General features: G+C 41.0%; 1 protein-coding gene across 1 annotated transcript in view; it reads left to right on the top strand.

Annotated features, from left to right (window-relative positions):
• The window catches only part of LOC124723145 (protein unc-79 homolog), an 868,025-nt gene that overhangs the window by 800,572 nt on the left and 40,087 nt on the right, over positions 1–27,366 (top strand). Inside the window, exon 47 of the mRNA XM_047248336.1 lies at positions 6,200–6,446. Coding sequence (XP_047104292.1) covers positions 6,200–6,446 — 247 coding nt within the window. The remainder of the gene's footprint in view (positions 1–6,199; positions 6,447–27,366) is intronic.

Below are 27,366 nucleotides of genomic sequence, written 5' to 3'. Positions count from 1 at the left end.
CACAGTGACCCCATTCCAGTAATACAGCAGGATTTCCAGTCACTACTCAAATCCTTAGGCCCATCCCAGAGCCTCTCCCCAGAGTCCATCTCTCTAATCACCCCTACCACTTCTCACACTCCTACCTTCTACAGGCTTCCTAAAGTCCATAAACCTAACCCCCATTGTGGCTGGTTATCGTGCCCCCACTCAGAGAATCTCTGCTCTCATAGACCAACACATTCAGCCTATTACCCCGAACCTACCCTCCTTTATAAAAGATACCAACCATTTCCTCCACCGACTCTCCAATGTCCCTGTCCCTTTTCCAGATATTGCCCAGCTCATCACTAGTGATGCCACTTCCCTGTACACTAACATTCCTAATGCCCATGGCCTCACTGCTATTGTACACAACCTTTCCCAATGCCTGATGGATACCAAACCAACAACCTCCTTCCTAGTCACCATGACCAACTATATCTTTACCCACAATTACTTCTCCTTTAAAGACATTATCTACAAACAAATCAGAGGTACAGCTATGAGCACCAGCATGGCACCATCCTATGCCAACCTATACATGGGCCATCTATAGGAATCATTCTTAAAAACCCAGAATCCTAAACCCCTAACCTGGTTCAGATTCACTGATGACATCTTTGCTGTCTGGGTCAAAGGTGAGGACATCCTATCCACATTCTTCCAGAAAATCAACAACTTCTCCCCCATTTGCTTCACTTGGTCCTACACAACCCAACAAGCCACCTTCCTCGATGTTGTCCTCCACCTCAAAGATGGCTACATCAGCACCTCCATCCATATCAAATCTGCTAACCACCAGCAATACTTCCACTTCAACAGCTGCCACCCATTCCATACCAAGAAGTCCCTTCCATACAGCCTAGCCACCCATAATCATCACATCTTCAGTGGCAAGCAGTCCCTCTTGAAATATACCTAGGGTCCCACTGAGCCTTCACTGACCATAATTATCCTCCCAACCTTCAACAAAAACAAATCTCCTGGGCCTTATCTTTCCAGTCTCCCACCACCTCCCGAAGTCCCACCATCCAGCCACAGAGGAGCATTCCCCTCATAACTCAGTACCACACAGGACTGGAGCAACTGAATCACATTCTTTGCCAGGTGTCAATTACCTCTGGTCATGCCCTAAAATGAGAAATGTCCTGTGTGCTACCCTTCCAACCCCGCCCACAGTCGTACCCCACTGTCCACTGAACCTACACAATATACTTGTCCACCCTTGCACTACCCCTGCTCACAATCCCTTACCTCATGGCTCATACTCGTGTAATAAACCTAGATGCAAGACCTGCCCCATACATTCTCCCACCACCACCTACTCCAGTCCGGTCACTAACGTAACCTATGCTATCAAAAGCAGGGCTACCTGTGAAACCAGTCATATGGTCTACAAGATAAGCTGCATCCACTGTGCTGCATTCTATGTAGGCTGTCTGTCCACATGAACAGCCACTGACAAACTGTGGCCAAGAAACAAATGGAGCATACTGTTGCTGAACACACTGCCAAACATGATATCCTTCATTTCAATGATTGCTTCACAGCCTGTGCCACATGGATCCTTCCCACCAACACCAGCTTTTCTGAATTGTGCAGATGGGAACTTTCCCTGCAATACATCCTACATTCCCATTACATTCCTGGCCTCAACCTTCATTAGTCACTGTCATCACCCATCCAGCCCCTTCCCTGCTCCCCACCTCTCCCCAACCATCATTTGACCTGCAGCACTTCACTGTCCACCATCCTCCACCATACTGTTCCTCCCCCTCCCCACCCCAGCCTCCTACTTACCTCCACCCAGTCACAACTCCCATCATGATCTGGTGCTGCTGCTCGCAGTGTGGTTTCTGTTTCAGTTGCCTGAGATTGCAGTCATGTGTGTGAGTTGCATTTGCGTGAGTGTGTGTGTGTGTGTGTGTGTGTGTGTGTGTGTGTGTGTGTGTGTGTGTGTGTGCGCGCGCATATGTGTGTCTAGTGTTGACAAAGGCCTTAATAGCCAAAAGCTTTAATTGTGAGAGTCTTTTCATTGTGCCTATGTGTGACTCAGCATCTCTGCTACATGGTGAGTAGCAACTTTCTTTCTAATAATATCATCATGTTAATATTATTGTCATTATTTGTAGTGACTGGTCTGAGATATTTCCTGGCAGCATCTACTGAACCTGACAACCCCATCTTTTGCATAACAGTTGTGAAGTGCATATTGAAAATTTCAGCAACAGTGCACACATCTGTTACCCATGTATCATTTACTCTTAATGATTTGTGCTCCTCTTTTTCTCTGGTTCTACCAGTCTCTTCCTTCACTATATCCCATATTGTCTTTATTTTGTTTTCTGAAGTGACTATCCTTCTCTAATAATGCATTTGCTTTGATATTCGTATTACTATCTTCAATATTTTGCAGTATTTTTTACAGTGATTTATAGCATTTACATCAGAGATGTTTCCAACTGATAGATATAGCTTCCTTTTTGTCTTACAGGATACCTTTATTCCTTGAGTAATCCATGTCTTTTTTATAGACTCTGGTTTAACCTGAGTTAGTTTTGGGGAAAAACAGTTTTCAAATAAGTTAAGAACATTATTAATAGAAGTGTTGTATTTCTCATTCATGCTATGAGCATTATACACAGCATTCCAGTTTATGCCTTTGAGGAGTTTCCTAAAACGATCAATTTTTGACTTACTGACTACCCTCTTGAATGCACATTTAGTAGAGTTTATACCCTGATCAGTATTAATATTTAGCAAAAGAAACTGCATGTCATGGTCTGGGAGGCTACTTATTATTGCGTTTATAATATAGTTTTGTTCACTAACATTACTATAAAGATATGATCAATGACCGTCTTTGAGTCCTTAGCTATTCTAGTGGGAAAGTTAACAGTATAAATTAAGTTGAATGACAATGCTACTGAGTGCAGTAAGTTCTTACATGAAGAGTTTTGAATAAAATCTACTTTAAAATCACCAGTAACCACTAATTCCATGTTTTCTGCTGTTAAATAGGCCAATAGAGCTTCAGAGTTATCTATGAACAGGTTAAAATTACCTGCTGGTACTCAGTTTATACTTACTGTTATGAATGGATTGTTACAAAATTCTACTTCTGTTGCACATGCTTCCATATGCTACTCTAGGCAAAATTTGTGAATGTCTATTATATATATATATTGGCCACGACATCTTGGTAGATGATTGTTGCAGTGCTGAGGCAGGAGCAGTGGTAGCATTGCAAAGCTTTTTCTGTCTTAATCTATCTAACAAGCCCTCATCATGCTTCGACATTCCAGATGATATATAATCACGCCACTCTGGTCTCATGCTAGCCCGTGCCTCCCATCTGTTTGTGTTGATTCCAAAGCTCTCCATATCTCGTTTACAGGAGTCCTTGAACCTCAATACAGGGCGTCCTACAGGTCTTTTGGCTATAGAGATCTCTCCAAGCATCACCTTACGTGGTAATCTGTCAGGATCCATACGGTGGACATGTCCCATCCAGCGGAGTCATCTCTGCTTCAAGATAGCTGAAATACTGTTGCAGTTAGTTTTAGATAGCACTGCTTCATTGGTCACTCGGTCCTTCCACGTTACTCCGAGGATGGATCTCAGGTACCGCATGTGGAAAGCATTAAGGCGATGTTCTTGTTTGGCATAGGTAGTCCATGTTTCTGATGCATACAAAAGGATGCTGAGGATGCAAGTTTGATATACAAGAATTTTGGTGGTCAAAGAGAGTTTGTTGTTTTTCCAAACACGTGTAGAGAGTTTGCCAAAAGTTGTCGCAGCTCTTCCAATGTGAGCATCAATTTCCTTGTCAACAGACATGTTTGATTCTATAGTAGATCTAAGATAGCAGAAGTCTATGTTATTACATTTATGGCAATAACTGATGAATGTGGCAATTTCTCCATTGTCCAATTCTGCCCTCCAAAAGTGAGAAGCTAACCTAAATACTGAAACACTTAACACATTTTCACCAGTCGTCACATGATGTTCAGAGATACAGACTGTGTCAGCTGGGTTGGATGACTTAATCATCAATGCAGATAAGTAGTTCATTAATATCACTTCTTAGCCCTCCAGTATTTTGATGCACTAGAGATAGTTGTATTTAACATTGACTGATATAAAACTTGGTGGAAATAAAATGTCTGCTGATTGATGAAAATTTTTAACCAACAGCTGTGTTTGTTGATCCACTGTACCAGAATTATGTTGTTTAGTTTCTTTCTTGAACTGAAGGTTCATTTCAATCCTGAACTCTCTTGGAACTCGACTTCTTTCTTTTGTACCTATCCTAAAAAAAAAAAGAGGCTGCTCCAATACCTGTAACCACTAGTATTTTATCACTCTGAAACTGCTGATCCTGCCTCTGTACAAGTGCAAGCATCTGTCTTCACTTTCACTCGATACCCAAAGCCTGCCCCCATGCCCTACTAAGTGTGTACCCCTGGCCTTGGTTAAAATTGTTGTGGTTGATTCTAATCTTTGTAGTCTCCTTTAGAATGGAATCCCAATAAAATGATGTGTGAGCCAAGACTCATGTCTTTTCAGATTGTATTTTATGTCAGTTTTCCAGGCACTGTTCAGATATGGCTGACTTCTCAAGATCTCTTTGTTTAATGGGTCACTTTTTCTCATTACAATGCTCAGCAATTCTGGAAATAGTTTAACAAAAAATGCTGCCACATTCACAGCGGTCATATACACACTGGGCACTGAAAGAGCTATGTTGTCTTTAATGTGGAATAATTTACCTTGTATTTTGGAGGTGGCCAGAACACTGGTCTTCTGAAGAAATATTTCTCCACAACTTTCAAACAGAATATTTTATTAGTGGATTCATCTACTGTATTATATCAATGATATACATATTGACCACATACGTAATTGTGTCAGTATAATTAAATTAAAAAGGAATTGGGAATATTTAAGATCAGCATTTGACTAGACGCTCTGAGGAATGATGAGTTTCTATTGTGTCACAATGTACTGTAATTTGATGAGATCATTATCGCTGTTTTTTTAAGCAATGCATCCAAATAGTACCAGCTGGTTACTATTTTCATTTTCTTCTTTAACAGTTATTTCAGATATTCTCCTTATGGGACAAGTTTGTCAATTGAAAATTTCATTTTCTCTCACTGTACTTGAAAAATGACATTGCAGTATCATTGCTCTTAGATAAGTCATTTTTGTTCAGTCACAGCTCCAGGCATTTGCTGCATAATACATCCACATTAAAAACACGCAACCCTACAATTGAGACTTTGTCATTTGTTAAACACAGTGGACACCATATCAGTAAATACACTGGAAATATCCCAACAGACCAAGTGTACAAATGTTATAGAAACATAATTACAGGCACCTTGAGCTTAGAGATGTGCAGAAAATTATTATGTTTGAAAAGACCTATTATATGGTCAGAAAAATATTGAATAAAAACTTATGGAACTACATAAAATGACTGTACAATTAATTTCAGTAGTAATAGAATGAAGCAATATCTAGTTCACAATGTTAAACATTAATGGGACTAATGGAAACTAAAAACAAAAGCATCAGTTCAGAATTTACAAGAAAAAATCAAACACACATGTCCTTTACAAAAGGTTTGTTTAATTAACACTTCTACAGCTGTGTTTCTCTTTTTCTCACTGATCCATTGTTCTTTGATGTAGGCAGTTGCAGTTGTTGTGGACATCAGCCTTCTGGCTGATACAAACAGTTGTAATCTAAATCTTACAAAACAGAAAATTAAAAATGTTGTCCTTAGTGATTAACACACTTTTAAAATCTCCATTGTTGCTAAAATTTCACTGTTAATTTCCTTCTTGCCCTGCTGGGTTTCCTTGCATGCAGAATTGAGAACTGCCTTATTGTGTTCCCTTCAAATGGTCTCATTTTCTATTGTCTTTTTCTCTGTTTTATCTAATAAAGGAACCTTTGGTTTCAAAAGTTTTTTGTTTGTGTGTTTGCTTGTCAGTACTTAATGAATGAGAGTCTTTTCTAGCTTTATGAAGATATAATTTAATTTTTGATTCAGTTTTCTCAGTCCTTGTTACTCAACATCACATTAATTTACTGTTCCTTCTGAACATACTACTTATATTTTATGTATTGAAGTGAAGAGTTTGTGAGAGATTTCAATTTTTCTCAGGCCTCGTGAATTCATTGAGTGTGTTGGTCACATACGCTTACTTTCATGGCTTCTATTGGGAGCACTGACCCACACTGCACTACATAGTGGATCAGTGACAAGTCACACTCCTTGTCAACCAGTACCACAAGAAGCCTCCTGCCACATTGCTGACCACATCCAAGTCATTATGGCAGGTTTTGCCGAGCAATCAAAAGCATCAGTTCTGCATATGTCTTCTCTTTTCCATGCCTTCATTCTTTGTCAGGTATGTATAGTGAGCACAAACTGCAATGTCTAAGATGTTCTGCTGTCAGGTAAGTTAGCTGTATAGCTTTAACAGTTAAATAATATTGCTGTCTTTTTGCAATTCAATTCCAAAGCTTTTTAAAAAGAAATAAAAGGATAGCAATGACAAAGAAATGATTCATAGTCATTTAATTGGAGATTTCAGCTGTATTTTAAAGTATCAGTAACATGTACTATATTCAGAGAGGTGTAGAGGGTATCAGATAGATTATGATTTTAATACAAATTCCTCTTCAGAAGTGTACCTTTTCTGTTCTTTCAAAACAAACATGTAAGGTAACATGTTCCATTCATCTTTATCCGCTGTGTGAAACAGCAATAGCATTTAACTGTGACTCTGATATTTACTAAATTTGTAACTAACTAACTAATATGCTAATCATGGCCGGGGCTAACCACTGTTGTAATAATGAAAAGGGGATGCAAATCATAAGTGCATGACACTAAATGTGTAATGTGACACATGCAGGGTGTTAAAAGAAAGTATTCCATTTTTGAGAGGTGGTAGTGTGGACCAAAAGAAGACAAAAATGTCCAGTAAAATGCATACCTTAAGAGCTATGAGCACTTGTTTATCTTCACTAATGTGTAACACATATCATCCAGCGAAAGCTATGTCAAATTGCCTACAGATTGCAGTACACAAATGAGGACACTTTCCTTTATTACTATGCATGGATACAGCATGCAGTAAACATCTGTTAGTGTTGTTACTGTTCACTGGCAAATAGAAGCAACTGTCAAGCCTGTATTCTGAAAAAGTACCCAGAATGCAAGGTGCCATCTGGACAGTTATCCATCCATGCTTTCCAGTGACTAGCAGGCAAGTTCCGTACCTTCAACAATGACAGATCATGGCAGAATTCACACCACTCTTACTTCTTTATGATATTTTGTCGTTGAATGCTTCTAGTTATTACTGTTAACATATAACAATCACTAACTCACTGTTCTGGCATAATGATAAGTGACAGCATGAAGATGAAGAATGCAAGAGCAGAGAAGGCTGTGAGATGTCAGCCAATAGCCTTCTGACCGTGACCGCATCATGACAGGAGCGCCCTCTAGCCGAAGAGAATATAAGTGCTGCTCCTGCCAGCCTCAGTCACATAGTACTAGACGGACATTAGTAGCACAGTACTAGACTGGTTATAGCAGAGAGGCCTAGATGAACAGTAATATTAACAATAGCAGTTATTAGTGATCCATATTCATTGCTTGTATGGACATTGTCTACAGGAAAAGACATTGACTGTTTGCATGTTGCCCATCGCTTGTGACAGCATTGTAATTCAGAGTTAAGTATTGTCAATCTTCTTATTTGTAATAAAAACTATTAATGTTATTTGTTGAATTGTTGAATAGCTATCCAAGAATGCAGAATCCTTTAGGCACCCTATAAGCAACAAGTTGGCAGGACCACACACTCACATCCTTAAAATTGATAATATAAAATTGCTAGTGCCAGGTGAGGTTTGGAGGTAGTGTACAAATATAAAAATCTATTTTATGAATGCCACAAATGCGCTGGTATATTTTGAGTGTTTTAACCTAATGAATCACATTTCACAGTCTCATGAGAGCACTGTGTCTGGATACGAGTTGTTGAATTGTGTGGGGGACATGAAATGGTTGAATGCTACCAGTTATTACTGTTATTCATAACTCTGCTGTGAAGGAGCAAGTATTGCAACAAGTGGAAGAAGATCCTGGAATTACAATACACAGAATTTCAGCATCTATTGGTGTTAGTCATCCTCTAGTCTTGGCGATCCTTTATGAACAGTCACTATAGCCCTTTCATGTACAACATATCCAAGCCCTTTGGCCACAAGAAAAGCCAGCCAGGATGCAGTTCTGCCAATTGCCATTGGAGAACTATGGTGAAGACCCATTTTTCACAACAAAGATACTTTTCAGAGACAATACCGATTTCACAGCACATGAAATTGTCAATTTTCATAACCAGCATATGTGGGCTGATACAAATCCAGTGGACAATGGAAGATGCAAGGCATCAGCACCAATATTCATTTAATGTATGGGCAGAAATTATTGGTGTAAACCAGGGCTTCACAACATACGTGCTCGCGGAGCAAGCTGTGAGCAGCAAGGCGCGAGCACGGAGCAGCGCGAGCACACTACCCCCACTACCGGACCAGAGCGGAGAGTGGGGAGAGTCACATGGGGCACACAACAGCTGCCGCCAGTCAATGTAAATCCGCAGCCACCTGCAGGGATATCACTCACAAATTATACTGCGACAAATGCAACAAATAAAGGAGAATGTACACGTGCCAGATAATTTTATTAGCTTAGTGTATGCCTCTACATTCGTATTAATTTGTGAACTGTTACACAATAAAAGGTGTCACTGAAGTGTGGGATTCTCGGTTATCTTGTACTTTTTGCCCTTTACAATTGCGTTTATGTTCGGAGTAATTGTTCTTGTGCATTGTAGGCGCAGCATGCAGTTTAAATTTCGATCAGAAAATGCGTTTCTCAGGCGCGTCTTGTTACATTTCATTGCAGAGAACAGTTGTTCACAAACATACGTGGAACTGAACATTGATATTATTGTAGCCGCCAGTTTGTGCAAACGAGGAAATCTATGCTGAGGGAAGTGTCTGTAGAATTCCAAAATGTTTTTCTTGTTCTGAAATTTGTCTCCGTATTCTCTGTCACACTGCAGGTCAATAATTTCTGCTTGCAGCTCAGGACGATTCTCTTCAATATTCACTGAATATGGAGAGGAGAACAGATCAAAATCACTGTCTAGTGCTGTCAGATCTTGAAAGCGTTGACCAAATTCTTCCTTAAGGGCAACTAAACTATGTGAATAACGTTCACAGTTTTTGTGAACATCTTGCATGGATGGTAATTTAGGAAAATGAGCTAGATTTCCTGTTTCCAGCTGACTCACCCAAAGTGTCAATTTCATTTTAAAAGCTCGTATTTGATCTATGAAATGAGTAATTAGCAGATCTTTACCTTGTAGTGAAATGTTCAAAGCATTCAGATGGCTAGTTAAATCTGCCAAGAACGCGAGATCACATTTCCATGAAGGTTCTTTTAATTCAGGAACACACATGTTATTTATTTCCATGAACATATTTATCTCATCTAACAGGCAAAAATTTCGATTTAATAATTCGCCACGACTAAGCCAGCGGACCTCGCTGTAATAAGGCAGGCTACCATACTGGTTTCCTATATCCTCAAGAAAGCTTTTAAAGTGTCTGTGTTGTAGCCCATGCTTCCTTATATAATTGGTTGTACGAACAATAACACTCATCACATTTTTTAGAGTGATACTCTTTGCACATAAGTTTTCCTGGTGGATCACACAGTGAACGCCGCTTATTTCATTTGGCACGGTCAGTTTTTGCACTTTCTCCTTCAACAACGCAACAAAACCTGATTTTTTCCCTGTCATCGCTGGTGCACTGTCTGTAGACACTGAAACTAAAGAATTCCACAACAATCCTATATTTTCAACACTTTCTTCAACACTACTTAAAATATCACCTCCAGTTGCAGTGTTCTTCATGACTACTACATCGAGGAGCTCCTCCCTCACCTGAAGATCTCTATTAACACCTCTAATAAATATGGCAAGCTGTCTGTTCCAGTGATATCAACACTTTTGTCCAGAACTAGAGAATACGCCATAAAATCTTTACAGATATTTGCAAGCTGGCTCTGGATGTCGTCTGCCATGTCCTGTATGCGACGCATAATGGTCATGTTAGATAATGGCACAATCCGAAACTGTTCAACTTGAGATGGACACAAATGTTCCGCTGCAGCTACCAAACATTCTTTTATTAAACTGCCATCAGTGAAGGGGCACAGGGATTTTGCTAAAAGCAAAGCAATTTTGTAACTCACTCTGAGAGCTGCCTCAGTTGATTTTTCTTCGTTGTCCAGATCTTCTTTGGATAGCTTCCTTTTAAGTTTAATAACTTCCTGTGCATGATCTGGTCCATCACATTTTCCACTTCCATAGTCTTTCGCATGGTACGACATATAATGTCGCTGCAAATTAAATTTCCTAAAAGAATTCAGCGTTTTGTGACATACTAAACATTTTGCAACTCCATCTTTTTCTGTAAACAGATACAATTCCTCCCAATGGGGGTTGAACTGCGAAAGCATGGTTGGGGTTACACAATGGCGACTTGACATGATTCTTAACCAGCGAAGTGACTGTTAGAGCTGATCGTAGTACTTTAAACGTTACACAGTCAGTGCGAATTCAATAGGCATGCTGCGGCCGTATTCAAACGTGCGCGCGCATTTCCCCTCCCTCCCCTCCTTCCCTGCTCCTCAACCTTGCACCTGCTCACAAGCACATGCCTGAGCAGATACGAGTACTCATGCTCAAAACCAGCCAGTTGTTAAGCCCTGGTGTAAACTAACAGCCTCTTACATCTTCAGTTCCTATCAAATAACTTACCTGTCCTGCTAGAGAAGGTACCTCAAATTTTGGAGGACAACAGTTCAAACCCATGCTGATTTCCCTAAATCAGGTGCCAGGATGATTCCTTTGAAAGGGTGCAGCCGACTTCCTTCCCCATCCTTGACAAAATCCAAGCTTGTACCCTGTCTCTAATGACCTCATTGTTGACCATATGTTAAACCCAATCTTCCTTTCCTTAGAAGAGGTACCATTCCAATAATGGCGGAAATGTGTTTCATGCAAGTGGTGCACCAGCCCATTTCCTCCTAAATGTCTGAGAACGTCTGACATGGACATTTAATGGGCAATGGATTAGTCCAGGAGGTCCAGTACATTTGCCAGTGCATTCTGCCAATCTTCATATTTTGGTTATTGGGCCACTTGAGATCTTTAGTGAATGCAAGCCCTCATTAATGATGTAAAAACAATACGGTAATGTACCATCAATGCCTGCCAGCAGATATATAACCAACTTAGAATATTTAATAGAGTCGGTGTTTTCCTACGATGTCAGACAGAAGCCTGCCTTATTGTGAATGGACGCTATATTATTAATGACTCACAAGTGCAGTTTGTATGTAATGGCAAGCAAATTACATCAGAAATGCTGCTGTTTTGTAGTAACAGAATAATATCTTCTCATTTGTTTACTGCATTATGTAGATTGTTCATAATAGCAAAGAGCTTGCAGTAGAAGAGATATGCTTCACAGAAGTGAAGATGAACAAAGTATGCATTTTAAAACCCATCTCTATTGAACGCTTTTGTCTTGTATTTGTCCATGCTACCACCATGGATTTTTTTAAGCACCCTATATCCACTGAACGTTTTTTTTGTGCATGTATACACTAGTTGCCAGAACAGTAGGTAGTGCAATAATTACTGGAGTTACATTAAATTACTATTACTCATTTACTTGGCACACACATAGAGTGAAATGCATGGGTATTCCTCTGCTGCTTTTGCCCTTGTATATAATATGTTTGGTCACTGTATAATTCATTTCAGGAAATCCGTGTGTGCTCTTTAAAATAAATGTTGATTATATTTACTGCATAGATCCCTAAGAGTCTGTCTCCATCCAACCCAAACAAACTTTCTTGCATTATGGGGTTCTAGTTACCTGTAACTTTGATGATCCTCTCTCCCTTTTCTTTTGTGCACATTTATAGTTCTCTAAAGGCAGCTTTTTCATAAGGCATCTCATTTGTTGTTACAGCATGCACTTGTATTAGACATATTAATTTGTATTGCCTTTAATCTTTCACAAGTAGGTTGTTAATTCTGAGAACTGGATTATTGAAGTTTCTTTCCTTACAATAATTCCATCTGTTTTCTTCTACTGACTTGACATTAGACAAAAAATTATCCAATTTGAAGTTTCATAGACTCGTCTGTTGTAGGTTACTGTACTTAAAATGTTCATTTGCAGGTTTACCATTTCCCATCTGATAATGTTTAATTTCTTGAGACCCATATGCATTATTGCTTCTACTATTCAGTGAATAGTCGCCTTTGCTTGTAAACTATGTTTACAGCAAATAAATTAGCATTCTGTGAGAAATTTAAAATGCTCTGTTAATTAATGAACCTTTTGGCACTAGGATCACACTTCAAAGCAGCATCCAGTTCTGTCCCAGGCACTTTTAAGGCTGCTTCCAACTGTGAAATGCACTAATCCAATGATGTTCTTATTTCTCTTTCCATTCTCCAGCACATTTATTTAAACATGGAGGACATTTTCCATTTTTGTCTCTGATATTTTATATCTCTTGCTGGAGATCATAAAAACATTTTGGAACACAGTTATCTCTGCAGTTAATATTGGTATGCTGTACAGACAATGTTGAAAAGTTCTAACTAAAAATGGAAATAGTGTTCACACTAGAAACTGAAAATATTTTGTGCCTTTTAAAGGCTTTTGGCTGTGTAAACCATGATATCTTCACATAAAAAATTAGAATCTACAAACATACTCTGAAAACCACTGTGAATTTCATGGCAGAGGATACTTCTCATTGTATCACGTATTAGGTTTTCTTCCCATTCCAGTCACACATGCAGTAATTGTTCTTGAAACTTTGAAAGTAGTCTTTTGTGGGATAGTTAATATCTGCCTTTAAGTACCTGTCTGTTCAAGTTTTTCATTATTTCTGTGATGCTGCCCTGTGACCATTTGTGACACCCTTCTTTGTATATATTCAGTATCTCCTGTTAGCCATATATTTTATGGGTTCCACACTTGAGCAGCATTCTGGGATGGATTGGGTGAATGTCTTTTTTAGCAATCTTCTTTGTAGACTGATTTCATTTACTTTGTATCCTACTAATGAACCAAAGCCTGTCTCGTGCTTTACATGAGACTGAGCCTATGTAATCATTCCATTTCTGATGTTATGTTGGTAATCTGTCACCTTATTTCATCTTTGCTGCAAGCATAAATGAGGTGGTGAACTATCTTTAAGGAATATCCCAATCTTTTTATACAATATAACACTGTTGTGTGAATAGAAGTATTTTGAATAATATAATTGTCATTTATTCAGATCATCAAAACACCATCACATTCGAACATGCTCTATGCCCAGGGCAGTAAATCTGTGCAGTTATCTATGTATGTTATGCTGACAGGATTATAAATAGCTGGACATGCATATTAGGTTATGTGACCACATTGTTTGTGATACTTAGTATGGTTTACCATTACATGATTAAGTGCATGTGAATTCAGGTTTCCAGAAAGTCTTCAAATTTGTCAATATTATGAGTAGTATACATTGCTGCTCACCATAAAGATGACTTCTTGTGTTGCATACAGGCACAATAAAAAGACTGTCACACATTGAGCTTTGACCACAGCAGCCAGAGATAGTGGCCATCTGTGCATGAGGTGTGCTTGTTGTGTGAATGTGTGTGTGTTTTCCTTTTTAAAGAAGGTTTGGCCAAAACCTCAATGTTTAACAGTCTTTTCATTGTGCTTATCTACAACTCAATGTGTCATTGTGAAGTATGATGTAATGTTTAATTAATAAGTGAAAGGAAAGTAAATGTTATTTTCAATACACAAGATATATCTTCTATCAGAAATAATATATTTGTCCCTGGCTTGGCTTGTTCTCAGTTTCTGCTTTGGTTAAGAAAGGCATAAATGTTTTTGGCAAACGTGGGTGTAAGATGTTCAAAAGGGGTTAGCTACTTTGTTCTGAGTCAGAATCAAATAGCATTTATAACTAAAAAATGTTGAACCTGTGTCAGCTGAATATGCTCTAGCTGTTAGTAAAATTAGTAACACTGAAGGCTTATGGCATCCTAGACTTATTCATCTTGGGCTTGGCACTTTCTCCAGAGGCAAGACAGAGTGAAGGGATGAAGTTGGAGTGTTGTGATTCTGAACCTGTTGACAAGTATAACTCATGTTTGCTTGGTAAGATGTGTAAATTTTCATTTAATACGGCTGGAAGACAAAGGACAACTGAGATACGTGACTTGGTGCATGTCGATTTGTGTGGTCACATGGAGCAAATATCACATTATGTGGTTAAGTACATGTATGTACTAGCGAATGATGATTGCAGAAGAACATTCTCTTTTCCTCAGTGGTAACGATCAAACATTTGGTTGGGGTTGAGCATTAGATTATTGTGTTGTATAGTGTAAAAAAGAATGGTGCTGTAGAAAGGATAAGAGATCAATTTGTGAGATGCCATGATGCATGTCATTTGATTCTGGTCTGCATAAGCAATATAGGGCAGAGGCATGCAAATGGCTGTATACATGAAGAACCTTGTTCCACAAAGAGCACATAAAAGTAAGACATCACAGGAGTTATGGAAGGGTAAAGTATCTTCTCTGAGCCATTTAAAAGTGTTTAGTTCTCAAGCCTTTATGCATATACCAGTTAAAAAGAGGACAAAGTGGGATGCCAAGGCTAGGGAACTACTTTTGTAGGTTACAATGAAATGACTAAAGGTTACAAACTAGCTGATACCCAGGAACTCAAGAAAACTCTTAAAATCAGGAGTGTTGGTTCTCAAGAGAATGAGTGCAGGACTGCCAGTACCAGGGCACCAGCTGTAAGTGAAGATTACTGTGTGTTCTGGTCAAGTGAACAGCATGCTGAATGCTGTGAGACAGAGGATGTAGTGAAAGTCGTTAGCACTAGGAGTGACAGTACAAACACAGATCAAGACAGGGACTACATCTCAGATGCTCAACCAGTTGTGGACACAGAGGAATCTGATGTGCTTCTGATTTACCCTAATGTTCCAGAAGGTGATTAGCCATTCATAGTGTCAGCTTGTGTACGGGAACCCAAGGAGTACCCAGATTATGCCACCTATTTTGTAAGTAATTTTTCCAGTTTTGAAGAAAATTCTGTGAACCTGGATGATAGCATGTTAAGGAGTGAGAGAGGAGCCTTGATAGAAGAAGTAAAGTGTTAACAGAATAATGGTGTTTGGGAACTTGTGGACACACTATTTCTTTAAATTTTTGTGTAATTTCAGTAAATTGGCTTAAAATTTTTAAGATCAGATGGCACTTATCTGTAATTAAGGAACAATATTCATAACTGAATTTTCAGAGAATATGTGCAACTGTTCAAATATGACTATCACAACGTCCAAAATGAAGCAACTTTGCATTGCTTTCCATTCTTGATGACTGAAGTAGCCCCCATAACATTAGTCATGTCAGTGCTTTTGATTTTTTCTGTATGAATTTCATTTACTAACCAATTAGTACTATAATTATTATTCCCTGGAGTAATCCTGCATAGTGTTTTGATGGCAATGTAAACATATGCATATGTATGAAGGATTATTTGTAATAGTTGAAAACCAATGGCCAGTTTTTTTTTTATGGGATATAACATTATGATTTAAAAATCAATGTAATGTGTGTTTTTATTCCTTAAGTATGAGATTATTGTACTGTGTATGGTGAAGTCTATTAATCAAATCATATGGAATTTCACTGTACATCTCCTGGCAGAAAAGACATGAAGTGTACTAGAAAGCTTAGGTTTTCCATGTGGCCACAAGTATTCCACCAGTGCTCATACACAGAAAAACAGGATCATCATCAGTGCATTTCAAAGGAAAATTAACTGTGAACATCATTTCATGACCTACTTAAATCATAAGTAATGTTTTGTAAATCCATTTAACTGTACAGGGTGTTTCTGTAAGAGCATGCATAAATGTAATAGGACATAGAGAATGCTCCACTGAACAATTTGAGGTAGGGAACCTGTGGTTGGAGAAGCCAGCTTAAGGGGATATGGAAATAAACTTGTCTACCACTTTGTCTTGAATTACTGTTTTCCAGCTTATTTACAACTAACATGCATACAAGTTTACACATGCTGTGCTGTTTATTTACATGTACATTCTTTATTTCCTGCAAGACAATAAGGAAGACAAGTCTGATTACTGCGAAGTCATGATACAGGTTTTGTTTACTTGAGGTTTGTGCGAAGAGTTGCACCTGATTTGTTGGAGAATGTACCCTTGGCTGTTCATCAGAGGACGTGAATATAACACAATGGTGCACTACTTCAGTTCAGTGTGGATGTCCACAATGTCTCACTGCTGTATTTCCTGGTCACTGGATTGGAAGGGCAGGTCCTATTCCATGGCCTGCAAGGTCATCTGACCTGAATCCGCTTGATTATTTTCTATGGGGATATCTAAAGTCACTTGTGTATGAGACCCCAGTGGATACAGAGATGGAATTAGTTGCAAAAATTGGAGCTATCTGTGATGTGATTCAAAACATACCAGGGGTATTTGTCAGGGTGCATCAGAATCTTGTTCGCTGAAGTCATGCTTGCATTGAGGTTGATGGCCATCAGTTTCAGCACATTTTGTAAGATACAGTACAAATGGTATGTCCATTGTGTCAATGATGTATTCGCAGTTAACTGTAACTAATGTGAATTAAAAAAAGTACAGAGTAATGTGATTTTATGCCTATTATCTCCTTAGGCTCTCTTCTCTAACCCCAGGTTTCATACCTCAAATCATTCAGTACTGCATCCTCTATGTCATGTTAAATTTTTGCATACTCTTATGGAAACACCCTGTATAATGTTTCTAAATTCAAAATAACAAGTGAAATGAATGTTGTTTAAAAATATGCATACACTGAAATGACAAAAGTCATGTAATACCTCATAATATAATGTCAGACCTCCTTTTGGCTGGTACACTGCAGCAACTCGACACAGCATGGACTCAACAAGTCGTTGGAAATCCTGTGCAGGAATACTGAGCAATGCTGCCTCTATAGCCATCCATAATTGCAAAAGTGTTGCCAGTGCAGGATTTTGTGCATGAACTGACCTCTCAATTATGTCTCACAAATATTTGATGGTATTCATGTCGAGTGACCCAGCTAGCCAACTCATTCACCCAGACTGTCCAGAATGTTCTTCAAACCAATTGCAAACAGTTGTGTCCCACTTTCATGGTGCATTATCATCCATAAAAAATGCCATCATTGAACAGTTGCAAGTTGTTTCCAAGTAGCCAAACTTAACCATTTCCAGTCAATCACCAGTTCAGTTGGACCAGAGGACCCAGTCCATTCCATGTAAACACAGCCCACACCATAATGGAGCCATCACCAGCTAGCACAGTGCCTTGTTGACAGCCTGGGTCCACTCGAACCCTACCATCAGTTCTTACCAACTGAAATTGGGCTCATCTGACCAGGCCATTGTTTTCCAGTCATCTAGGGTTCAATTGATATGGCCACAAGCCCAGGGGAGGTGTTGCAGGAAATGTTGTGCTGTTAGCAAAGGCACTTGTGTCAGTTGTTTGCTGCTGTAGCCTATTAATGCCAGATTTTGTTGAAATGTACTAATGGATAATGTTTACACATACATCCCACACTGACCAAGCCGTGGTTTTCCAGTCATCTAGGGTTCAACTGATATGGCCACAAGCCCAGGGGAGGTGCTGGAGGCAATGTTGTGCTGTTAGCAAAGGCACTCATGTCAGTTGTCTGCTGCTGTAACCCATTAATGCCAGATTTTGTTGCAATGTACTAATGGATATGTTTGCACATACATCCCACATTGATTTCTGTGGTTATCTCATGCAGTATTACTTTTCTATTAGCACTGACAATTCTACACAAATGACACTTCTCTTGGTCATTAAGTGAAGGTCATCAGCAAATGAAATGTCCATGGTGAGAGGTAAAGCATGAAATTTAGCATTCTTTGCACAGTCTTAACACTGTGGAACTCAGAATATTGAATTCCCTAATGATTTCTGAAATGGAATGTCCCATGTGTCTAGCTCCAACTACCATTCCACATTCAAAGTTGTTAATTCCCATTGTCTGGCCATAATCACATCAGAAACCTTTTCACATATATCACCTGAGTACAAATGACAGCTCTGGCAATACACTTCTCTTTTATATCTTGTGTATGTGATACTACTGCAATCTGTATATGTGCATATTGCTATCCCATGACCCTTGCCACCTCTGTGTATATTTTCATCACATAAAGCACACTTTTATTGATCATAAAGAAATATGCAATATGTGTAGTTCCAGGAGCCTGATCATCAAACTTTTCTGTTGCCTTCAGTGCACTAGTAAAGATGTTGTGTCATATCTGTCCTCGCTGTATTGTCCTACACAGAAATTACAGTAATCAAATCAACATTTTAAAATGATTTTTTAAAGAATTTCTTTGGACTGTAAGTAATCCATCATGACTACCAGTTCGCCTATTTTCCATAAAGAAGACACTTTGAGTTGCAGATAGGCACAATTAAAAGACACATACATAAAGCTTTTGGCCATGGTCTTCATCAGTAAAAAACACACATACCCAAGCAAGCACACCTCATGCACACACTACCATCAACTGCAGCATCTCAGGCTGGAATGCAACTATCATGTGGGATTCAAGCTGCAGGGAAGGGGAAAGGATAATAGTGTACACGTGGGGAGAGAGACAGATGCTGTCAGGTTTAGAGAGCAGGCACTATACTGCCAACAGGCACAGTGCCAGGAGATTGTGGGGCAGGCAGGTGGGGAAAAAAGGAGCAAGATTGAAGAGGAGCAGCAAAGGATGGGCAGACATGTTGGCAGAGTACTGCAAATAAAGGGGTGGAAGATGAGAATTGGGGGGAAATGATAGGACAGAGGAGATGGAAACTGTTGGGTGGAGATTGTGGAGACAGTGTGTTACCATAGGTTGAGGTCAGGAAAATTACGGAAGAAGAGAATGTGTTGTAAGGATAGCTCCCATCTGCGCAGTTCAGAAAATTTGCTGGTGCTTGGAAGGATCAAAATGGCTCATGTAGCGAAGCAGCCATTGAAATCAAGTGTGTTATGTTCAACTGCAAGTTGTGCCACAGGGTGGTCTACCTTTCTCATGGCCACAGTTTGGCAGTGGCCATTCATCCTGGTAGACAGCTAGTTGGTGGACATACCAATATACAAAGCTGTGCAATGATTGCAGCAGAGTTGGCAAATGAATGGCTGATTCACAGGAAGCACAGCCCTTGATGGGGTAACTGGACTGGAATAGGAAGTGCTGGATGGGTGGATTTGACAGGTTTTACACCTGGGTCTTCCATGGGAATATGGTCCCTGTTGCAAGGGGTTGGGACTGTGAATGGCATAGGAATAGACCAGAATGTTGTGGAGGTTGGCTGAGCAAGAGAACACCACTTTAGGAAGGGTGGGAAGTATCTTGGGTAAGAAGTCCCTGATTTCAGGATATGATGATAGGTAATCAAAGCCCTTGTGAAGGATGTGGTTCAGTTGTTCCAGTCTGGGGTGGTACCGGGTGATGAAGGGGGCACTCTCTTGTGGCTGGTTCTTGGGGTTCGTGGGAGGATTGAGGGTGTGAGGGGAAATGGCACGGGAGATCTGTTTGCAGACTAGGTCTGGGGGTTAGCGCCTGTCTGTGAAGGCCTTGGTTAGCCCCTTAGCATATAAAACAAGGGAGTTTTTGTCACTGCAGGTATGCCATTTCCAGGTGGCCAGACTGTACGGGAAGGATTTTTAGTGTGAAAGGAGAGCTGTCAAAATGCAGGTACTGTAGGTGGTTGGTGGGTTTAATGTGGAGAGAGGTGCAGCCAGAGCCATTAGAGAAGAGGAGGTCAACATCTAGGGAGGTGGCATGCTGGGTTGAGGAGGACCACATGAATCAGATGGGAGAGAAGGTGTTGAGGAGGGTGTCTCAGCTCTGAGTCCAGATCATAAAAGTATCATAAATGAACCTGAAACAGACTAGGGGTTTGGTGTTTTGAAAGGTTAGGAAGGTCTCCTCTAGGTGGCCCATAAAAAGCTTGGCATAGGAAGGTGCCATGTGGGTGACCATGGCTGCATTTCAGATTTGTTTATATACCTTTCCTTCAAACAAGAAGTATTTCTGGCTAGGATAAAGTTAGTAAGGTGTATGAGGAATGAGGCCCTGGGTTCGGAGACTGCAGAACGTTGAGAAATGTGGTGCACAATAGCAGTAAGACCATGTGCATGAAGGATATTGGTGTATAAGGAGGTGGTATCAACAGTGATGAGTAGGGTTACTGGAGGTAAAGGGGTGGGGATGGTGGAAAGTCGGTGAAGGAAGTGGTTGGTGTCTTTGATGTGGGAGGCTAGATTATGGACAATTGGTTGGAAGTGTTGGTGAATGAGGGCTGAAATTCTGTCAGTGGGGGCACAATAACCAGCCAGAATGGGGCATCCAGGATTGTTGGGTTTGTGGATTTTGGGAAGCACGTAGAAGGTGGGTGTGCAGGGTGTCATGGGGGTGAAGAGGAAAATGGATTCTTGGCAGATGTTCTGGGAAGGGCCTAAGCCTTTAAGCAGGGACTGGAGTTTGTGTTGGACTTCTGGAATGGGATCACTCTGGCAGAGTTTATAAGTGGAAGAGTCAGATAATTGGCAGAAGCATTCTGCCAGGTTGTCACTGTGATTTATAACAATAGTGGTGGATCATGTCTGCAAGTAGGATGACTAGGTCAGGAGTCATTTTTGGTTGTGTGTGGCCATTCTTTCCTCTGCTGATAGGTTAGTGTTCTGAGGAAGCGACCTGGGGAAGAATGGTGAGGCTAAATTGCAGGTAAGGGGTAAGGAATTCCTGGAAGGTGATCAGCAATAATCAGCATTTGGTTAGGTGGGAGCGTGGCGGGGGGCATCACGGTTGTATGGTGGTATGAACTGGAAGAGACAGGTTTCAGTGTTGGAATTGGAGTTGTTTTGGTTGGAGGGATTGGCAACAAAGGAATGCTTCCATTGCATTGATTGGGAGAAGGAGAGTAGGTCTTTGACAAGTCCAGTAGGGTTAAATTTGGGTGTAGGGCTAAAGGAAGGTGAAGCCTTTCGATAGGACTTAAACTTCTGTGGAGCTGAGGGTTTTGGTGGAAAGGTTAACAACAATGTCACAGGAATGTTTTGCATCTCGGTTTGGTGCAGAGTTGGTAGGGAGTTTTAGGGGATGTGACAAGTTGAAGAGGTCAGCTAGGAAGGTTTAGCTGCTATGACGGGTGGATGAGGAGGAACACTGTTGGTGCAATAGGGGTTGGATAGTGGTGCTCCAAGGTGCCAGTAGAATGTCAGCAGCCCAGATAACTTACCAAGGTGGTGTCTGCAATGCTCCTCCAGGTGCTGGAGAGCAAAGGATTCAATTTCAGAGATGTGATTATGGAATAAGTATTGCAAAGTAGTAGTATCTTGTGGAGGAAGCAGAGGTGGTTCTGGGATACCTGCGCCTTGGAGATGCGTTTTTGCAGTACCACATTTGTTAAGACAAGGAATTGGCATAATCAGAAAAGGAGTGGGTCATTGTGAAAGGAGGGATGGGATCCGGAGAAAGAAATTTTACAGTTAGGGCATTTGGAAGGACTCCATGGTTTAGGCAGCATTTGAGAAATAAGATGTGGGACTGGTTTTTATCCAGGGAAAGGGATACTCTTCTAAACTTATGCAGAAAGATGGACCAAGGATCCATTTTGGCAGGAATGGTCTAAAGGAAATGGGATTGACACAGAAATGGACAAAATAAGTGTTGATATTTGTGACAGGAGCAGTTAAGTGAGAAGATGCATAAAAAATACATAAAGGCACGCAAAAACACGCACAGGTACGCAAAAAATGCACAGATATGTAAAAATATGCACAAATACATAAAAATGCATGAAACCACATGAAAATATGAACAAATACATAGAAAACGTACAGAAACGAGGGTTAAAGTAAACGATGAGGTATGTGTGTGTGTGTGTGTGTGTGTGCAGCAGCAGTGCAGTAGCGAGTCGCATATTTAGCTTTCACATTTGTTTTGTAGTTTGATTCTTAATTTCTTTCCGAGTGTTTGTGCTCTTCCATATTTAATTACATAAAATCCTTGCATATTCTCGTATTTGAGAGGAGTAATATTGCTTATTGATAGCCATAGGGTGTAAATTCGCGGAGTTGTTAGATATTAGCAGTTGGATGGATAGGGTGTGTGCGTGCTGTGTGCGGGCGCAGGAGGAACTGGCCACAGTTCGAGAGCAGCTGAGCATGCTGTTGGCTACGGTCAGCCACCTTCGAGGCAGAAGGCCAATGTGGAGGCTGGCCAGCTGGCCTCGCCCATTCATCCTGTCAGTGGGCACGTGGCCGCTCCTTCAGCAGGGCCTGAGCAGGCTCAAGGGGGCAAAGGCTTGCTGGTTATTAGGAGCTCCAACACTATGCAGGTGATGGAGCCCCTTAGGGAAATAGCATACAGGGCTGGAAAGAAATCCAAAGTGCACTTGGTTTGTCTGCCGGGGGGCCTCATCCAAGATGTGGAGGCAGCCTTGCCTGTGGCTATCGAGGGTACGGGGTGCAGTCATCTGCAAGTAGTTGCTCACATCGGCACCAATGATGCCTATCGCTTGGGTTCTGAGGAGATCCTCAGTTCGTACAGGCGGCTGGCAGATTTGGTGAAGACCGCTGGCCTCGCATGTGAGGTGCAAGCAGAGCTCTCTATTTGCAGCATCGTTCGCAGAGTGGATCGGGGTCCTTTGGTTTGGAGCTGAGTGGAGGCTCTCAACCAGAGGCTTTGTCGACTCTGTGACGGTCTTGCCTGCTGATTTCTAGACTTGCACAATTGGGTGGGGAATTGTAGGATGCCCCTAGATAGGTCAGGGGTGCCCTACACAAAGGAAGTGGCTACTCGGGTAGCAGAGTACTTTTGGCGTGCACGTGGAGGTTTTTTAGGCTAAGCAGTAGTGCGAGGTGTCCCGATGAACACCCACCAGTCGACGTGCAGGCAGGGAAATCAGGACGCAATCTGTGTAAAGACACTTATGCTATCAAGATATTAGCAGTAAATTTTCAGAGTGTTCGGAATAAGGTTCCTGAATTTACTGCCCTCCAGGAAGCACGTGGCGCGCAAATTACTCTTGGGACTGAGACCTGGCTGAACCCTGAAATAGTTCTGAAATATTTAGTGAGGGTTGGAATGTGTATCGGAAAGACAGAGTAGACAGCGTAGGAGCTGGTGTCTTCACTGCAGTTGACAAAAATATTGTGTCTACTGAGGTCGAAGTAGAGTGTGATTGTGAAGTTATCTGGACATGTTTAACAGGGCTAGGAGAAATAAAGTTAATTGTTAGGTGTTATTACTGGCCACCAGGTTCCACCATGAATCATTCAAAGGAAGTCTACACTCTGTATCGCAGAAGTACCCGGATCATGCTATATTAGTCGGAGGTGACTTCGACCTACCTAGTATAGACTGGGATGTCTATGGATTCATTACAGGTGGTACAGACAAGCCATCATGTGAATTACTTTTGAACACATTATCCGAAAACTGTCTTGAGCAGCTAAATTGACAGCCAACGTGTAATTGAAATATTTTAGATCTGGTAGCCACGAACAGACCAGACCTCATTGACGGTGTCAGTGTTGAGACAGGGATTAGTGATCATGATGTTGTCATTACGACTATGGTTACGAAAGTAAAAAGTTGGTCAAGAAGGCTAGGAGAGTATTCTTACTAGAAAGAGCAGAGAAGCAGTTGTTAGCATCCCACTTAGTAAATGAATTTACTTCATTTACTTCCGGTATGATGGACATGGAAGAATTATGGGCAAATTTTAAACACATTGTAAATCATGCATTTGACAAGTATGTGCCAAAAAAGTGGGTTACGGCCAGAAAAGACCCACCATGGTTTAACAGCGCAATTCGGAGAATGCTCAGGAAGCAAAGACAGTTGCACTCACGGTACAAGAAAGATCGGGAGAATGAGAACAGGCAAAAGTTAGTAGAGATTCGTGCTGCTGTAAAAAGAGCGATGCGCAAAGCATTCAACCACTACCACTGCCATACCTTAGCAAAAGATCTTGCTGAAAACCCAAGGAAATTCTGGTCTTACGTAAAACTGGAAAGTGGGTAGAAGGCTTCCATCCAGTCACTCACTCATCAGTCTGGCCTGGCAATGGAAGACAGCAAAACGAAAGCTGAAATTTTAAATTTAGCTTTCGAGAAATCTTTCATGCAGGAGGATCGTACAAACATACCGCCGTTTGAGTCTCGTACAGATTCCCATATGGAGGACATAGTGATAGACTTCCCTGGGGTTGTGAAGCAGCTGAATGGGTTGAAAATAAATAAGTCACCAGGTCCTGATGGGATTCCAGTTCGGTTTTACAGAGAGTACTCTACTGCATTGGCTCCTTACTTAGCTTGCATTTATCATGAATCTCTTGCCCAACGTAAAGTCCTGAGTGACTGGAAAAAAGTGCAGGTGACGCCTGTATATAAGAAAGATAGAAGGACGGATCCTCAAAATTACAGACCAATACCCTTAACATCGGTTTGTTGCAGGATTCTCGAATATATTCCCAGTTCTAATATAATGAATTTCCTTGCGACAGAGAAGTTGCTGTCCATACATCAGCACGGCTTTAGAAAGCATCGCTCCTGCAAAATGCAACTCGCCCTTTTTTCACATGATATCTTGCGAACCATGGATGAATGGTATCAGACAGATGCCATATTCCTTGACTTCCATAAAGCGTTTGATTTAGTGCCCCACTGCAGACTCCTAACTAAGGCACAAGCATATGGGATTGGTTCCCAAGTATGTGAGTGGCTCGAAGACTTCTTAGGTAATATAACCCAGTACATTGTCCTCAATGGTGAGTGTTCATCGGAGGTGAGGGTGTTGTCTGGAGTGCCCCAGGGAAGTGTGGTAGGTCCGCTGTTGTTTTCTATCTACATAAATGATCTTTCGGATAGGGTGGATAGCAATGTGCGGCTGTTTGCTGATGATGCTGTGGTGTACGGGAAGGTGTCATTGTTGAGTAACTGTAGGAGGATACAAGATGACTTGGACAGGATTTGTGATTGGTGTAAAGAATGGCAGCTAACTCTAAATATAGACAAATGTAAATGAATGCAGATGAATAGGAAAAAGAATCCTGTAATATTTGAATACTCCATTAGTAGTGTAGTGCTTGACACAGTCACGACGATTAAATATTTGGGCATAACATTGGAGAGCGATATGAAGGGGGACAAGAATGTAATGGCAGTTGTGGGGAAGGCGCATAGTCATCTTCGGTTCATTGGTAGAATTTTGGGAAGATGTGGTTCATCTGTAAAGGAGACCGCATATAAAACACTAATACGACCTTTTCTTGAGTACTGGTCGAGCATTTGGAATCCCTATCAGGTGGGGAAGGCGCATAGTCATCTTCGGTTCATTGGTAGAATTTTGGGAAGATGTGGTTCATCTGTAAAGGAGACCGCATATAAAACACTAATACGACCTTTTCTTGAGTACTGGTCGAGCATTTGGAATCCCTATCAGGTCGGATTGAGGGAGGACATAGAAGCAATTCAGAGGCGGGCTTGCTAGATTTGTTACTGGTAGGTTTGATCATCATGCAAGTGTTACAGAAATGCTTCAGGAACTCGGGTGGGAGTCTCTAGAGTAAAAGAGGCGTTCTTTTCGTGAATCGCTACTGAGGAAATTTAGAGAACCAGCATTTGAGGCTGACTGCAGTACAATTTTACTGCCACCAACTTACATTTCGCAGAAAGACCACAAAGATAAGATAAGAGAGATTAGGGCTCGTACAGAGGCATATATGGAGTCATTTTTCCCTCGTCTGTTTGAGAGTGGAACAGGGAGAGAAGATGCTAGTTGTGGTACGAGGTACCCTCCGCCACACACCGTATGGTGGATTGTGGAGTATGTGTGTAGATGTAGATGTAGTGTGGCACAGGCAGGTATGGAAAACAAAATGCTTAAGTACATCAGGATGAGGGATGAAGTGGGATCAGTGGAATAAATATAACTATCAGAGGAAAGAATCTGGATCATCAGAAGCTCCCTCAACACCTGTAAAAGCAACCATGTCATTTATCAGCTATGCTGCCATCATTGTACAGCTTTTTATATTGGTATGACTACCAACCAGCTGTCTACCCGGATGAACAGCCACTGCCAGACTGTGGTACAACATGCAGCTGAACATAACACACTTGATTTCAATGACTGCTTCAGTAACTGAGCCATCTGGATCCTTCACTCCACCACCAGCTTTCCTGAACTGTGCAGATGAGAGTTATACCTACAACACATTCTCTGCTCCCATAATTACTGTGGCCTCAACCTATCATAACATACTGTCCCAGCACCCTCCACCCAAAAGTTTCCACCCTCTCTATCCTGTCATCTCCTCCCCATCTCATCTCCCACCCTGTTTATTTGCAGGCCTCTGCCAACACATCCACCCATTTTCCCTCATTCCTTTCCTTTTTTGATCCAAAAAGGATGACCTAAAACCTCCTGACACTGTACAGACAGCATTCATCTCTCTCCCCATCCATACAATACTATCCCTTCCCCTTCCCCACCCTCTACAGATTTCTTCCTGCATCACACGTGATAGATGAATTCCAGCCCAAGACATGGAAGTTGCTAGTCATTGTGTGTGGCATGTGGTTGCTTGTATGTGTGAATGGTGTGAGTGCCTATCTTTTACTGTTGAAAGCTGTGGTTGAAAACTTTACGTAAGTGTCTTTTAATTGTGCCTGTCTGCAACTTGACGTGTTTTCTTTATGGTAAGCAGTAGAACTTCCTACATAGTTGACATTCCTACCTTTAGTTTACACTGTTTCATTTTTACCAAACAGTTTTCTTCCATCCCACAACCCTGTAATGTTTTCCTTTGTTACTCTTCACTACAGCATTATTCTTGTCAGTGTCTGATCTTTCTATTCTTTCTTTGTGTTTCTTCACCGCACCTACCTCTGAGCCATACTGCATCCACAATCATCTGCACACAACACAGACTCTGTGCCTCCAAAGATTGTTGATGCAGTATCAAATGCCCCAGATTCTTTCCTCTGATACACACACACACACACACACACACACACCTCATCGTTTATTTCA

The sequence above is a fragment of the Schistocerca piceifrons genome, chromosome X (genome assembly GCF_021461385.2).
Source record: "Schistocerca piceifrons isolate TAMUIC-IGC-003096 chromosome X, iqSchPice1.1, whole genome shotgun sequence".
In the NCBI taxonomy this organism is placed as follows: domain Eukaryota; kingdom Metazoa; phylum Arthropoda; class Insecta; order Orthoptera; family Acrididae; genus Schistocerca; species Schistocerca piceifrons.
The sequence above is the reverse complement of the archived record's forward strand: the minus strand, read 5'-3'. Positions and strand labels throughout refer to the sequence as shown.